A 14,998-nucleotide genomic window follows, 5' to 3' on the forward strand; every position below is an offset into this window, starting at 1 on the left:
AAGTTGCCTCCAACATCATTTCAGAGAATTTGGCAGTACGTCCAACCGGCCTCACAACCGCAGACCACGTGTGACCACGCCGGCCCGGGACCTCCACATCCGGCTTCTTCACCTGCGGGATCGTCCGAGACCAGCCACCCGGACAGCTGATGAAACTGTGGGTTTGCATAACCGAAGAATTTCTGCACAAACTGTCAGAAACCGTCTCAGGGAAGCTCATCTGCGTACTCGTTGTCCTCACCAGGGTCTTGACCTGACTGCAGTTCGGCGTCATAACCGACTTCAGTGGGCAAATGCTCACCTTCGATGGCCACTGGCATGCTGGAGAAGTGTGCTCTAGTGGACTGAGTGAGTGGATGGAATGTATCCGCATTGGATGAAAAGCAGATTAAATAAGTCCCTGTACCCAGTACCGGAATCAAAATAAGTCCCAGTACAGAGTAACGATGTGTACCCGCAGGATTTCACCCCTGGGCTTGAGTCTTCAATTCACAGCCTCAGATTCAATCATCGATATTTATTCAAACAATTATATTTTGTCTTCCCAATTAATCGATTGCTATTTAGCTAAATATATTATTCACTGTATGTCACTGCTCATCTTAGATAAAACCACACCAGAGGAATTACGCAATGGTCGGTAAGAAAAAGTTAATGGACCTTACCTTTTCAAGTGAAAAGTATTTCATTGTGTTGTAAAATTATTGTCTACATGTTTGTGTTCACTTTGAGTTACAGAGTCGTTCACTCCTCTTGCCTAAGCAATGCTATGTGCTCATAACTGCGCACAATTTGGAAAACTTGTTGATATGAAGTTTTTCTTCAAATTTAAGAGTTTGTCCTTACTTAGAGATCCACGCTACTGTTTAATTCAATTAATTGGCTCCTAGGGTCAGCTCTACCTATTAACTTGAAAGAGAAAACAAATGTTACTGGTACACCTACACTTACATATTAAAACCTCTGAAATTGTGCCAGATCTGAACAGGGTTCAATTACAACCTACACATTGGTTTAAATCAAGAATAGAAGCCAGCATGTTTGGACTAGCCTCGGTACTGTACATAACAATTATAAAGTATCAGGCTCCCAAATAGAATATTACAGACTGCTGTTAAATGTAGCCACATTGCCTAATGTGTTAGACACTTCCTCTGCTCAATGACCTTGTTATCTCGTTTGTGGTTATCACAGACTAGACACAAGCAATGTGTGGACGAAATACATTTCAATGATCAATTCGACTCCCGCACGTTTTTTTTTTTTTTTTTTTTTTTTTTAATTTTCCTACCACATTTTTAAAACTATTTTATTGTTCTCTTTTTTAGTAGGGCACATCGAGAGCTTAACTGGAAGGGTCCTTTTTGTGCAAAACACCTTTAGAAAAGAACCCTGCTGAACTTGTTTTCTATATGATCGTTCAATGCTGGTAACTAGAACATACATGTAAAATCATGCCTGAATTCCTCCTTTTAATTCAATCAAACCCATTTCTGGGATATACCCAAGCTAATCATGCCCCGCCTCCAGTGTTAATGCATTACATTCTGTTTGCTGTTTAAATATCTCAGGACTCGGATCCCGATTCAGCTGGAGATTGTGCCTAAACCAGCAGGTAGGTTCTGATCTCTGGAAGTCAGTGAAAGTGACTTTTGCTTTCTTATGTCTCGGGTGCATATGTGCCAACTCTTCACTGCATAAAATAGACAGAATGTGATGTGACTGGTTGTGAAAAGATGAAAAATGAACATGAAAAGATCAGACTAGAATAAGTGGTGTGTGTTTCAAAGCATTAGCGCATATGCTATATTCACATGCAAACTTATTTTCCAAAATATCACAGTGCTTATGTGCTTTAATCAATGTATTGCATTTGCAAGTTTAGATGCGTCCTTTTTGGACAATTGCTATTACATAACTTCTCAGAAAGCCCAATTTTTGCCAATGGGTGCAAGCACTGAGCTCAATTTCTTAAAGCTATACTCTACCTCAAACATGTAAGATTAATGTAAAACTGCAAGATATCCAGGTAATATGAAATGTTGGCAGCCAACTGACAGTCTGAGTAACAGTGACAACTTGGTTTGATCCTGTAATCAAAGAATCACTCTGTGTGGTTATTAAAGAAATGTACAACAGTGAATGCAGGATCCTTTCTACATTTCACAAGTTTCTTTATCTGTCCAGTGATGCAAGTGGAAACATGTGGTCGCCGTCACTCGCCTGCATCTTTATTTTAGAAGCGTGTGGGTTTGTATCATGCTGCTAAATAGCAAACAGGTCAAAATCAAACGCTGTGTACACAGGTAAAAATATAAAATAATCATCAGCAATGTAATATATTGCTTTTCAACACACACACAAAAACAATACAATTAACACTTTATTAATGTAGAAGAAGCTGCAAACTTTTTTTTAACATAATAGAATAAACCAGTAATGGTAAATACCTAAAATATCAAACACCTGCTTCTACGTAGCTGTTTCTTGCTCATTTTCAAACTACTAAAAATAAAATGTGTACACAGGTAAAAATATAAAATATTAGCAAACAAAATAATCATCAACAATGTAACATATTGCTTTTCAACACACACAAAAAACAATTAACACTTTATTAATGTGTGTTTTCACCACATTTAGTTACTTGTCTGGAAAAGGAACCATATCAGTTACAAGTTACTGTAATCAGATTACTGTAATGTAATGCATTTCTGTAATGCACTGTAATTCATTACTCCACAACATAATGCATAAGTGTTAAACAAACAGGAGACATTTACATTTCTTTAAAAAAAAATGTCCAGATTATTGTTCTAAGTTGCAGTGAATACTTTACCTGATGTTTACTTTTTAAATATTTCAAATGCACTTTTGCCCACCGAGCTGGTACACTTGACTTTCCATCCCATTACTTTCTGACCTTTTAATGCCAGGGGCACAGCCTGCATTTCTCAAGTGGTCTACCACAATTGTTGCACCTTGCAGATAAGAACAGCTCTACCTCTGGAAACTCCTGTAACTAAACTAATTCAATAGTTCTTATTGTTACACTCTACATATCCCTGTACAGTAGAGATTCATTTGTCCAACTATGATAACATTTGAAAAAGTAATTCTTTAGCACAAGTTATTAAGAGTCTCAAAATCTGGGTGTCTATGGAGATGTCCATATGTCAGACTTATATTGTTACCACTTCTGTACTTTCTTGTTGCACTGAACTATTGCATGCAACTAACAACTGTTTTGTTGTAATAATGTCTCACCTTTATATTTCTTTAATAAAGCATTGACAGTGGGATTGCACAATGATGTTGGCTACCCAAAAATAGAAGTTAAAACTGGATTGTTTTCTTATTATATGAGGTTGTAATGATAAGTGCCCCGTTTTTGTTTGCCTGCTAATAATCTGTTTCATAAATCGCCCACATGCTAAAATCTCTCCTACAGTCTTTCTTCAAAGCATTCTTGCCACGTTCTATGGCTGTGGGTTTTACAGAAGGGGTAGAGAGCTACCTGTTAGTCCGTGGACTATGTAAAAGCAAACCATTGCAAAGAAGATAGTGTGATAGTGAGCGGGAGATCTGCTTCAGAGACTACATTTATTTACCAAAAAAAAAAAAAAAAAAAAAAAAAAAAAAAAAAAAAAAAAAACGGCCTGTGCTAAATGTAAAACACACACACCTCCACTGAACTGAATCCTTTATCAGAGACCTCTCGTTGCTATTCTTCTTTGCTATAGTTAACAGTTAGTCTGTTTTATATGTATGTCCCATTTTTTTATTTTTACTTTCATTAAACTCTGCCATGTTAGCACGCCGCAGCTGAATTAATATACAATACCGCCCACGGCAGTACACAGAATACGTTACCCTCATAAAAAAGCAAGCACGCCGAAGATGTTATCTTTCTAAGATACGCCCAGCTAGTCTGTCCTTTCCGTATAGCCACTGGATACCAGGATTTGTTTAATGTGTACATTTAAAAAAAAAAGCGCGAGCGGTTTATTCAAATCTGGAGCAGGGAACATTGCAGGTAAGCGAGTTTTATAAGACTACAACAATGTAAATTATTATAATTATACTAGACTTTAGGGAATTCATGATTTTAATGCATTCAAGCCTTTTATTATTATTATTATTATTATTATTATTATTATTATTATTAGTCGTAGTAGAACGTGTGCAAATATTAAGTTCCTTATTTTCTACCCAAGTGTCGGATTTGGGAAGTAAATCAGTTTTACATGCTTTGTGTATTTGTAGCAGCAAGTTCTCTAAACAGTTCTTGAATATTTTTGCAATATGTTTTTACTTTTATAATTGTTTTATCAAACACTAACCAATAAAGCAATACGTCCTTAATTAAACGTAGCTAATTACTGTATTCTGTGTATTTGTAATGCGTATCGTACCGTATCTGTATGTTGAAAGCATGATCATATTTATGACTGTACACGTTTAACTAATAATAATGCATATTCCAAAATGTAAAATAAAATGACATACAAATGCTCATTTACAAACGCCAACAGTCGAGCTCAGTGGACCGCTACTCTGACCACTGATCATGTCTATTGTAGCTTTCAGTGCATGTATTTGATCTGATAGCACCCACTCCTTCCCGCCAAAATAAATGTTTTGCAATTCTTTTGTGTCTTTTTTGCAGAATGGGTGTTGCGCTGTACTGCTATGTATAATGAACAGAAAATTCAGAAACACAGAAGCACATGTTTGGAAAAGGAATGTTGCTCTAAAGACCTTAATGATCTACCAGGTTTTAGGTAAATTGTGTTTAATTATTCAGCATTACATACAAACGTTAGCCAGTACTGTAAATATAATACACTGTTTCCTATGCCTTCTTACAGTATTACCCTTGTTTGGTCAATGTGAAGGAGGGACGATACTGGCTGCTGCTGGAAGCATCACTAACGCTTCAGTAGGAGATGGTATCATTTTCCCTGTTACAGCTGAGGGAAATGTGACATATGAGCTTAGCCTGTTATTTCAGTCAAATAGAAAAATTGTAACATGGTTCTCAAGTAATCCATTGAATCCAACAATTTTCCAGTTAATGTTTGTAGACAGAATACGAGTGGATGAAACTGGTTCAGTATTTCTGGATAATGTACAGCTCTCAGACAGTGGACAGTATGACATGCAGATCAGTTATGTGAGACACACAATGACAACAATGACAAGACGGTTTCAACTGCATGTCTTTGGTAAGTGTTTAAGTGTACCTGTACTGTACAATTTAACATAGTGCTTATCATGATGCAGAACCCGCTCACTTTTTAAATCACGTTTACAGATATATTCTGTCAGTATTGTTGAACAAGCTGGTTTATCTTTTTATTGCATATGAATGAACTTTGTTCGAACTTTTTTTATTTGAATTGTTTACATAAATACAAGCAGCACTTAATAGATAGTAATAATTATTTTACCAGAGTGTCTGTATACTACTGTAGACATTGCTGTAACCCGATGATCTCTGATCAGTATATTTGCATTATTATTGTTGTTTTAGAACCCGTTTCAAAGCCCAATGTGACCGCGGTTTGCTTCGTGAACAACATCACAATGACCTGTTCTACCAGCCAGGGGACCCACGTGTCCTACCGATGGGAAAAGGTGCCTGCCTGTAGTAATGAGAGCTGTGTCAGTGCTGGGGCAGAGAAGGTGGTGGACAGGCTGTATGGATCTACTGATGAGTACAAATGCATTGCTGAGAACCCAGTCAGTACAGCAACAAGCGATCCGCTGGGAACACAAGCATGTAATAAAAACCCTCAGGAAGGTAAGGGTATTGAAATACTGGGACCTACAGTCACAGGCAATACTACTGGCACCCTATGCTTATTATATTATAATTTAAGATTGCAGATTAAAGACAAACATTGAGTAAACTTTAACCACTTTTCAATAAAACAAAAAAGCAAAATACACAATTTCTAGTAATTTAACAAATAATCTTGATGAAAAGTCTTATTTCTTTTAAAGTATTCGTTCATGACAAAAGTATTGGTACCTCCGCTTTAGTATTTCCTGTATCTTCTTTTCTGGCTATTGACTTTATACTGCAGCTTAATTACTGTGTAATGGTTTTCAATCAATTAATATATATTTTAATTAGTTCTATTACATTTTTACAGACTTTTAATGTAAAGGTGCCAATACTTTTGTCATGAACAAATATTTGAAATTGCTTGAAGTAATTAAAAAAAAAAAATACAAAGATTATTTGTTAAACACCAGAAATTGTGTATTTTGGTCTTTGGTCTTTGTCGTATTAATTAGCGGTTGATGTTCACTAAATGCCTGTATTTTACATCTTGTATTGAATGATCTTATATAAAGTATTGGGTGCCAATTTAGAAAAGTCATTTTTTAGCTACAATATGTGAGCTGATATGCTTATTCCTAACTTGTGTTTTCATATAGGATTCAGGCACTGGTGGGTTCCTATAACATGTGTCATTTTTTTTGGTATATTACTAACTGGATACTCAGTTTACCTCTACAAGAAGACAAAGAGAAGTAACAAAGAAAACACTGGTAAATAAATTCAATGCATCTTTGTAAATATCTGTTTTAAAAATGTACTTTTGCTTATGTTTTTAAAGCAGTGTTGGTGGTATTTGTATTGAACACTGTAGAGTGAAGCACTGTTGCACTTCTGTATAATGCAATTACTAAGCATGAATGCATTATTACTGCATTACAATTAGAAGGAATTAACTGTTTAAAAATATAGTAATAGCCCAAAAAGTTTTGTACATAATTTACACCAAATATGTATATATTTTTTTTAACAGATCTGCAGTTAAAAACAGAAGAAAGGTCTGCTGAGCTTACTGAACCAGTATATGTAACCAAAGACAGGTCTGATTTTGTTATTGAACCAGTATATGTAACCGAAGACAGGTCTGATTTTGTTATTGAACCAGTATATGTAACCGAAGACAGGTCTGATTATGTTATTGAACCAGTATATGTAACAGAAGACAGGTCTGTACAGGACGAATCAACACCAAGAGAGACCAGAATACGCAAAAATGACTAAAACCTTTTTCATGCAACAAACTTTACATAGATATAAGCCAGAGGTCTGTGCGTAAATCCCAGATGGTCGCATAAATATCAACCAAATTATGCAACTTCAGCTATGTCCTCTACAAAATCATTGATCTCTTCCTCAGCACAACATAACGGTTATAAACATCCTTGTTGCCTTTTATTATCAATAAGGTTCATAGCAATATGCCACTGACTGAATACCTCTACCTTTAAAAAGGTTTGCCATGTTATTTTTGCAGTTTTCGCATGTGTTTCCCATGGTTATAGTATGCATTTACCCAGGTTTGCCATGTTTACTAATAGGCTTAATCATACTTTGCTATTATTTGCAATGTTTACTTATGCTTTATAATATTGTATTATACTTTGCTATGCTTTTATATGGTAAATCTTTATAAGGGTAGAGCATACCTCTTGTCAGCTCCTATCAATTAGAAAACAAATAACAAGAATAAGTACATCCATTTTATTCTACATTTAAGTCTGTGAATTGATATTTTTAATGTTCCTAACTTCATGTTCAAACTATGTTTGCATATAGGTTTCAGGCACTAAACTATGGTATGCATCGTTGGTTTTGGATTCTCAGTTTAACTGTATTAGAAGACAAGGAAAAGTAATGGACCAAATATTGGTATCTTGCATTTCGCATATTTTTTTAATTGTTCAGTGGGTATGATATTGGTGTTGAGAAGGGCACATAACTCTGTTTAGCAGCACACCTGCAGTACAGTGCATTATAAGTAACAATTTATGCTTGTTTAAGTTTCCCCGATAATTAATTTTGTTATTTAAAAAGTGAATATAAACAACAAGAAAACATTTGTTTAAGATAACATATATTTTAGACCTGCAGTTGCTTTTTAATGACTTATTTGGTTTGGTAATTTGTTCCATACTAGTTTGGTGTAAAGTTCAGTGGAGCAAAATCTTAACTAACCCCCACAGAGAAGTAACACATGCGAGTCATAGAGATACCATTTTAATGCCAGCTAGTTTTCTTTAGGTTTAACTAATTATGTTTTACCAGAACTGTAGCCACAAAGTAAAGAACTGAAGAAACAGTGACATCGAGTGGAGAAAAAAAAAAACATTCACTTTTACATTCTCCCTTTCTTTTGGGTAGATGTAAGGGTACGAGCATTGATTTGCAGGTGCAAAATCCCCATAATGTGGGCGACATATATTTTTTTGGTTCGTATTTTCGTGTTCCTCAAATGTCATACAGCGCCTACTGCTCTCTGTACTCCTAACTCCACACCTCTGGGCTATAAATGCAGATACTAAATTGCGCTCATTGAGGCCCTTATTATCATAACTGCTGATCATTATTTGTGCTTGTTGAGTAATTTGCTTTGCTTTTAAGCTTATGTAGGGCAATGTGCAAAATAATTGCCTGGCCACAATGCAATTTGAATTTTGCATCTGCAATTATTTGCACTGCGTCTATACTTACATCTACCCCTTTGTATCTCTTTCTCTGTCTCCCTTTCTCTCTCTCGTCTCTCTCTCTCTCACTACAGTTTGATGTCTGTACTTCATATTTCTTGCTCACCCTGTGCACTGCCATATGTCAAAAGTTTAATTTGATATGCTTGTATGCCAAAAAGGACAATACTGTACAGTGGAAATGAGAGAATTGTCAGGGTTTCTGAGCTTTCAACTGGCAGAACTGACAAAAATACCTCAAAGAAAAATACAAATGAACAGCCTAACAATGTGGGTGAGTTTTTTTTTTTTCTTTTTTTTTTAAACCAAAACTTTATTTGCTTCAAAAAAGTTTCCAACCAACAAATATGGTTTTGGGTGATAATGACCTAAGGCGATGAGATATCCGCTTTATACTCAATGCAGAGCTATAGTCTTATTAAGCCAACAAGTTTGTCGTGGTAATTGTACAAGAAAATGAAATCCTTTTGTGTAATTTTACAAAGCTGTCACTGCCAGACTACCAGAACTGCATATCTCAGAGACCATGTGAGATAGCGGCTTCATATTTGCAGGGATAATAACTATTGTAAGCAAGATGGATTAGTGGCCATGACATTGACCTCTGACACATTCTTTTAACCTCTGGCCCTATCCATGTTTCAGAACACACGTTCTCTTCATGTTTACAAGCTGTTTACTCTACGACCTTGGGGTTGTTTTGATTTTGTGAATCAATTCATTCAGTGTATACTGTTTCATTACGAGCTGGAAGGTAGTGTAGTTTAATTATACAATATAGTGTTTTTAAAGATCTTTCTGATAGATCAAATACATGTACTAGAAATGGTTGTTCGGTTATTCAGTGATTCATTTAACTCTCTTGTGTCAATATCTCTAAACAGATCATTTTGTTCTGACTCCGTGTCCAGCTACTACTTGCATTCAGCTTGGCATTAGCAATCTATTACAATGTTGTATGTAGTATTTGGGGATTGTACATTCAAGTGTATACCATAAAAACAGCATAAAAAAATCTAAGAACAAAATTGAATGTTAGCCTTTAAAAAAAAAAAAAAAACAGTACAAAAACAGAAAACAATATATAGCTATGGTCAAAAGTTTTGCATCACCCTCTAGAACAAATGTTGCTTCATAAAGTCGAATGAAAGAGCTTTGCAGTTTTCCATATAATTAACGAAAAACTGACAAAAATTTGACATTTTGAAATCTAACATGAACTACTGTACTACTATTATGGCTTCATGTAGACTTTTGCGATATCATTTTGTAGTTTAAATGACATGATGTTAATAAAATTTGTAAATTATGTTTATATAGTTCTTTTTTTAAATCTCTCAAGCCTTAATGTTTTTGCCCAACTTTTGGCCATAGCTGTAGATTAAGTTAAATGTACTGTATTATTTGTCCACCATTTAAAGCAAAAAAACAAACAAAAAACAAACAAACCCTAGTTTACAGTATCTTGCACTGAATTAAGAATTTCTAAATAAAGGAGTTTAGTTTTATTATGTTTTCTACCATTGTACCATTATGTTTTATAGTTGTGCATAAATAATTTAAATGTGGATGCATTTTCTCTGCCATGTAAACCTGAAAAGCATCAACAAATTAGTATTAATAGCTTTGAGATTGTAGTAAAATATGTTGACACACTCAATTAGAAACAACATGCAAATGATGTGTCAAAATAGATGTGAAGCCTTGAAAACGAGTAATGTGGCATATGCCAACACAAGCTATCTGTATAAGTAACAAGTAAACTGCAGTTACATCTATGGTGTTAAATTAACGGCAGCTCTAAATACTTAACAGATGTGAAAATTGCTAAATAATATGCACTGTATCATGTCAGTTCTGTACTACTGTGATGAATTGAAGGGTTGAGTGGGAAAGTGATGTATCTCTCATGGATGTTGTTTTAAGGAATTGAGAGCCTTATTGGAATGAAATTAATCAGCTTTATTGAGGTCTTGGCGATTTGGGTACTTGCGTTATCTTGCCTTTTATTTTTTGTTGCCCCACAAATCTTCACAAAATAAGCTCAAGAGAGCCATTGTGAATGTAAGCATATTTCAAAACGTCCACTGTAGTCTTTCTTTAAATCTATCTGCTTCACTGGTCTGAAATCAGTATTCTGATTTCCAGCCTCAGTTTTTAATTGTGCTTTGTATGCAGTTTACTACTTTTTTCACTGAAGACATATTTACTGTCTATAGTATAGTAGGTGAACATATAAAAGTGATATTGCAGTCTCATCAAGTCAGCTCCCAAATGGATTGAAAAGTAACAACATCTATATACAACGCTCACAGTCAACTTTTCAGTCTCTTGTTCTGACACATCCATTGGTTTTAATCAAACATCTAACAATATATGTTGGTCTTTTCTGTCTGGACAATTGCAGGAAGGGTCCTATTTAATGACTGGCGGTATTCATCTATAATTTGGATCAACTTAATAGACCCTGTGCTCAAAGTGGTGCACTGCTATGAATTGCTTTTATGCTGCAGTATCATTGTTATGTGTAGGTTTTTAGAGTGAAGCTGGTATGGTTTTGCTTATGTCTATTTAGTTTATGTGCTTGTCATTTTTGTTTTCTACCCTTTGGGCATGTGCTGTATGTGGAAACAATAATGTACTTTTGATGTCTATTCTATTTTAGTTGTATACATTACAACCATAAAATAGTATTGCAGTAACTTGTGCAGCTTTGCTTAATGATTTGTTTAATTAATGTTGGTATGTTTCTGTTTTATTAGATGTGTTCCTGGTTTTTTAAGTGCATTTTTTTACTTTAAGGTTTTTTAAATGATTTTTTTTATTATGAACTTTTGCTTGTTTTAGTCATGTTTTTTCCAATAAATGTTTTTAAAACATGTGATATAGATTTATTTATTTTTTTAACTGGGCATGAACTAGCAACGCAAATACACTGCAATAAGTATTAATTAGGTTTTTAGCAAAAGACAGAATTGCATTTTTAAAATGTCTCCTCATATAAAATACATTAGTTATACTAGAATAAGTACTTTCCAAATTGCTGTCTAAGGAGTTTGTGAGTTTTGATTTCTGTGCTTAAGGTTACATGCAATGCTTAGTTATGTTATTTTATTTTATTTTATTTATATTCATGCCTCCAACAAGATCTAGAAGGGGCTGGTTTATAGTACTTAAGGTAGTTTTGTCTCTCTGTTCATTAAACCTTCACAAAAATACAATATACAAAGTGTGTGTGTGTGTGTGTGTGTGTGTGTGTGTGTGTGTGTGTGTGTGTGTGTGCCAAGTTTTCCCCACTTCCCCAGATGAATGTGGGGGACAATTGTTCTGCATTTTACCCCTATATATATCACCCCCCCCCCCCATATATATATATATATATATATATATATATATATGTACACACACACACAGATATACATATATATGTATATATAACAAATGCCAGTTGGCATTGGAGTGGAGGGAGGATGGGAGTGTGTGTAAAAATGACGTTCATTTCCTCCATCTTTAGTCCAGTTTAAACATTCCTGCACCAAACACAGACATCCATTCAACTTTCCAGATCCAGAACTATTCCTCCTCTCAGCTTGAAGAAAAAGCAGATCAGGTAAATAAAAAATAAATAAATAAAAATGAAATATTTGGTTAACTGTTTAAATGATTGAATTCCTATATATTTTTGTCTTTTGAAAAAACCTTTTATGCAATATACAAAAAATGTTTTTTAATACCGAGGATCCCCTTTGTTGCAAATAAAATAAAATTTAAACTTCAGAGATTATATATATATATATATATATATATATATATATATATATATATATATATATATATATATATATATATATATATATAGATATATATAGATATATATATTTTTTTTTAGGAAACATGAAGTGGTGTTTCTATGCCGGGATATTTCTTATCTATGTGTTTGTCAATGAATTAACTGGTAAGGAAAGTTTTTGATATAATATTTTGAAAATGAAATGTATGTCTATATAGTTATGTAACTGCATGTGCATGTAATGAATGTATGCAGATATAGTACATGTGAAGTTAGATAGATATGCATGTGTATAAGTATTTATATTGTAGGTAGGTGTAGGTATTACATGTGGGTTTAAAAGGACAGAAAATGTTATTATACTGTTTTTATTTAGAAAAACTGGGAGACTGGGCAAACAGTGTGGTTTATGTGCTTGAAGGAATTTTTCCAGGGAATGTTTAATGTCTCAGGGGATTGGAGAGAAGTCAAATGATTCTTTGTGAGTTCTGAATTCCTAAAAATATATATTTATTTTTTTCAGACGCTAATGTGATCCGAGAAGGAGGTAAAAAAACATTTTTCACATTTTTGAATTCGATTCAATCTCAGTGAATGGACCTGTAGACACTGAGTCACTTTTACTAATGATACCCAAGCAGAACACTATGTAGGCTGTTGATGAGCAATTAGTAAAACAGCAATTATTGACTTAATTGACTTAAAACAAACCAAATTGTCAAGAAAACGTTTGATAAAATCAGTAAATGTATTATATCTTAGTGTTAAATTGAACGTGCGCGGGTGACATTGCAGATTAAAGCCATACTATGTGCATTGCTTTGCACATTCCTGTATGAAGAACTCTGTAAAACAGGCTTTGACTGTATCTTACCTTGCCTGTCTTTTAGTCCCGTATGATGAAACCCCCGCCAGACCCTACTGGTCATACTCCACCACAGACTTCTGGAGATACATTGAGTACTTCAGAAGCATTGGGGCCTACAACCAGATTAACGAGATGGCCAGGACATTTTTCGCTCACCAGCACCTGGGCGATACTCTGGGCTACGAAGCTGCTGAGTCAGAACATGAGCATTAAAGAGCCTTTCACAAGCCATACAGCAATAGGTACAGCTGAATGTAGTCTTAGCTGTCATAACAAGCCATTAGTGGGGGGTTAGCCTTAGATAATGTATATTATATTCTGTTTACATTCTACAGTAATGTTGCAGTCCTCATGTATCAGCTGTGTTGCATATATACTATAAACATGGCTTCAAGTGTATTATTGTGATAATATATGAGATGTATTTGGTGCTATAATATTAAATGTTTATAAAGCTGATGGATGTTTTTATTAATTTAAGAAACACACTGGCTATGTTTACATGATTACTCTGATAGTCCTAGCCCTATTCTGTTTTTGCAACAACATGGGTTTACAACAAAAGTCAAAGTGGGTGTAATTTTTGGAAATTAACAAGGAGCTATGCTAATATTGTGGATGGCATGTGGTATAAGAAGTGCATTATGAAATAAACCAGCATTGCTTTAAAAATGGTGTACAACACCCTGGACTACATTACAATCATATACTGACAGGAAGTGTGATATACTGACAGGAAGTGTGATACACTGCTGTTACGGATTATGTCCCGTCTGTGAAATGAGGTTAAAAGCTCAATAACCATTAATGCAGAAATATCTGGCTCTTTAGCACTGTTAAGACAATCATTTGAAGTGACAGGGTCGTCAGTTTGCAATTATTCTTTATAGCTAAAATGGCAGCATCCCTAAGCTGTTTTAACTTGAATTGAAGAACTCCTCACCCCTAAGAAACTAAACTCCTCCTCCAAGACACTTGCATTACACTGACTAATCCTGAAACAACAGAAATCAACAGAAATACACACTAATAATAATAATAATAATAATAATAATAATAACTACACATTTGCTGGGGTGTAATTTTAATATAAGATAACTTGTAAAAGCAGTCTAGTTTAACTGGTAAAATCGGTTTGTGTTCGAGATATCACTCCATATTCATTTGATCTGCAGTATGAAACTGAGTAGCAGCCGTGTTTACTGAGAAGACTTTCTGCATCGACTGCGGCTTGCTAAGCATGCATAGAAGAGATGGTTTGTATGTTCTTAACCACAGTGGTTTGATAAAAAGTCACATACGCACAGCTAGGGTGTCAAAGCAATGCACTCTGAGAGGAGTGTTAGCCACAGATGCTCTTTCAAAAAAAATTTCCCTCTCATTATTACAGTGTTTGCAATTATTCGTAATGGTTCTCACTTGTAATTGGCTGCCATGTAGTGAGAAATATTGATACTGTGACCTTTCAACTCTGTTGGCTCTACTACTGTAATGTATCACAAAAAGGTACCCCTGTGGCTGCTGGTTTTCATTCCTACCAAGCGCTCAGTTACTTAACCAGACCCTTAAATGAACTAATAATTTGCTTAACTAGACCTTTTTACTTGTTTTCAGCTCTTAAACAGTTGCAGTTCAAGTTTCTTATCAAATGTTACAGCTAAATCGAAATATGCATTTGTTCAAGAGCTGAAAACAAGTAAACAGGTCTAATTAAGCAAATTATCAGTTCAATTAAGGGTGTAGTTAAGTAACTGAGAGCTCGGTTGGAATGAAAACCAGCAGCCACAAGGGGTCCCCAGGACCGA

General features: G+C 34.7%; 2 protein-coding genes across 7 annotated transcripts; both read left to right on the top strand.

Moving 5' to 3' along the window:
* The first annotated feature begins 1,328 nt into the window (after positions 1-1,328).
* LOC121327411 (SLAM family member 5-like) lies at positions 1,329-12,114 on the top strand. Of its 5 annotated transcripts, none has more exons than XM_041271466.1 (7): positions 1,330-1,615; positions 4,670-4,784; positions 4,872-5,228; positions 5,537-5,806; positions 6,451-6,564; positions 6,825-6,933; positions 6,976-8,500. In XM_041271466.1, the coding sequence occupies exons 2-7, from the start codon at positions 4,700-4,702 to the stop codon at positions 7,070-7,072; spliced, it is 1,032 nt and encodes a 343-aa protein (XP_041127400.1). In that variant the 5' UTR covers positions 1,330-1,615; positions 4,670-4,699; the 3' UTR covers positions 7,073-8,500. The 5 variants fall into 5 exon arrangements, with proteins under 5 accessions (XP_041127402.1, XP_041127400.1, XP_041127398.1 ...); XM_041271467.1 differs by lacking the exon at positions 6,976-8,500 and adding an exon at positions 12,050-12,114 and having other exon boundaries at positions 1,332-1,615; positions 6,825-6,891; XM_041271468.1 differs by having other exon boundaries at positions 1,329-1,615; positions 5,075-5,228; positions 6,825-8,500.
* LOC121327413 (otospiralin-like) lies at positions 12,058-13,652 on the top strand. Of its 2 annotated transcripts, none has more exons than XM_041271469.1 (4): positions 12,058-12,145; positions 12,425-12,490; positions 12,849-12,872; positions 13,216-13,652. In XM_041271469.1, the coding sequence occupies exons 2-4, from the start codon at positions 12,430-12,432 to the stop codon at positions 13,404-13,406; spliced, it is 276 nt and encodes a 91-aa protein (XP_041127403.1). In that variant the 5' UTR covers positions 12,058-12,145; positions 12,425-12,429; the 3' UTR covers positions 13,407-13,652. The 2 variants fall into 2 exon arrangements, with proteins under 2 accessions (XP_041127403.1, XP_041127404.1); XM_041271470.1 differs by having other exon boundaries at positions 12,068-12,145; positions 12,405-12,490.
* Positions 13,653-14,998: the final 1,346 nt, after the last annotated feature.

Source organism: Polyodon spathula, chromosome 14, assembly GCF_017654505.1.
Source record: "Polyodon spathula isolate WHYD16114869_AA chromosome 14, ASM1765450v1, whole genome shotgun sequence".
NCBI lineage: Eukaryota > Metazoa > Chordata > Actinopteri > Acipenseriformes > Polyodontidae > Polyodon > Polyodon spathula.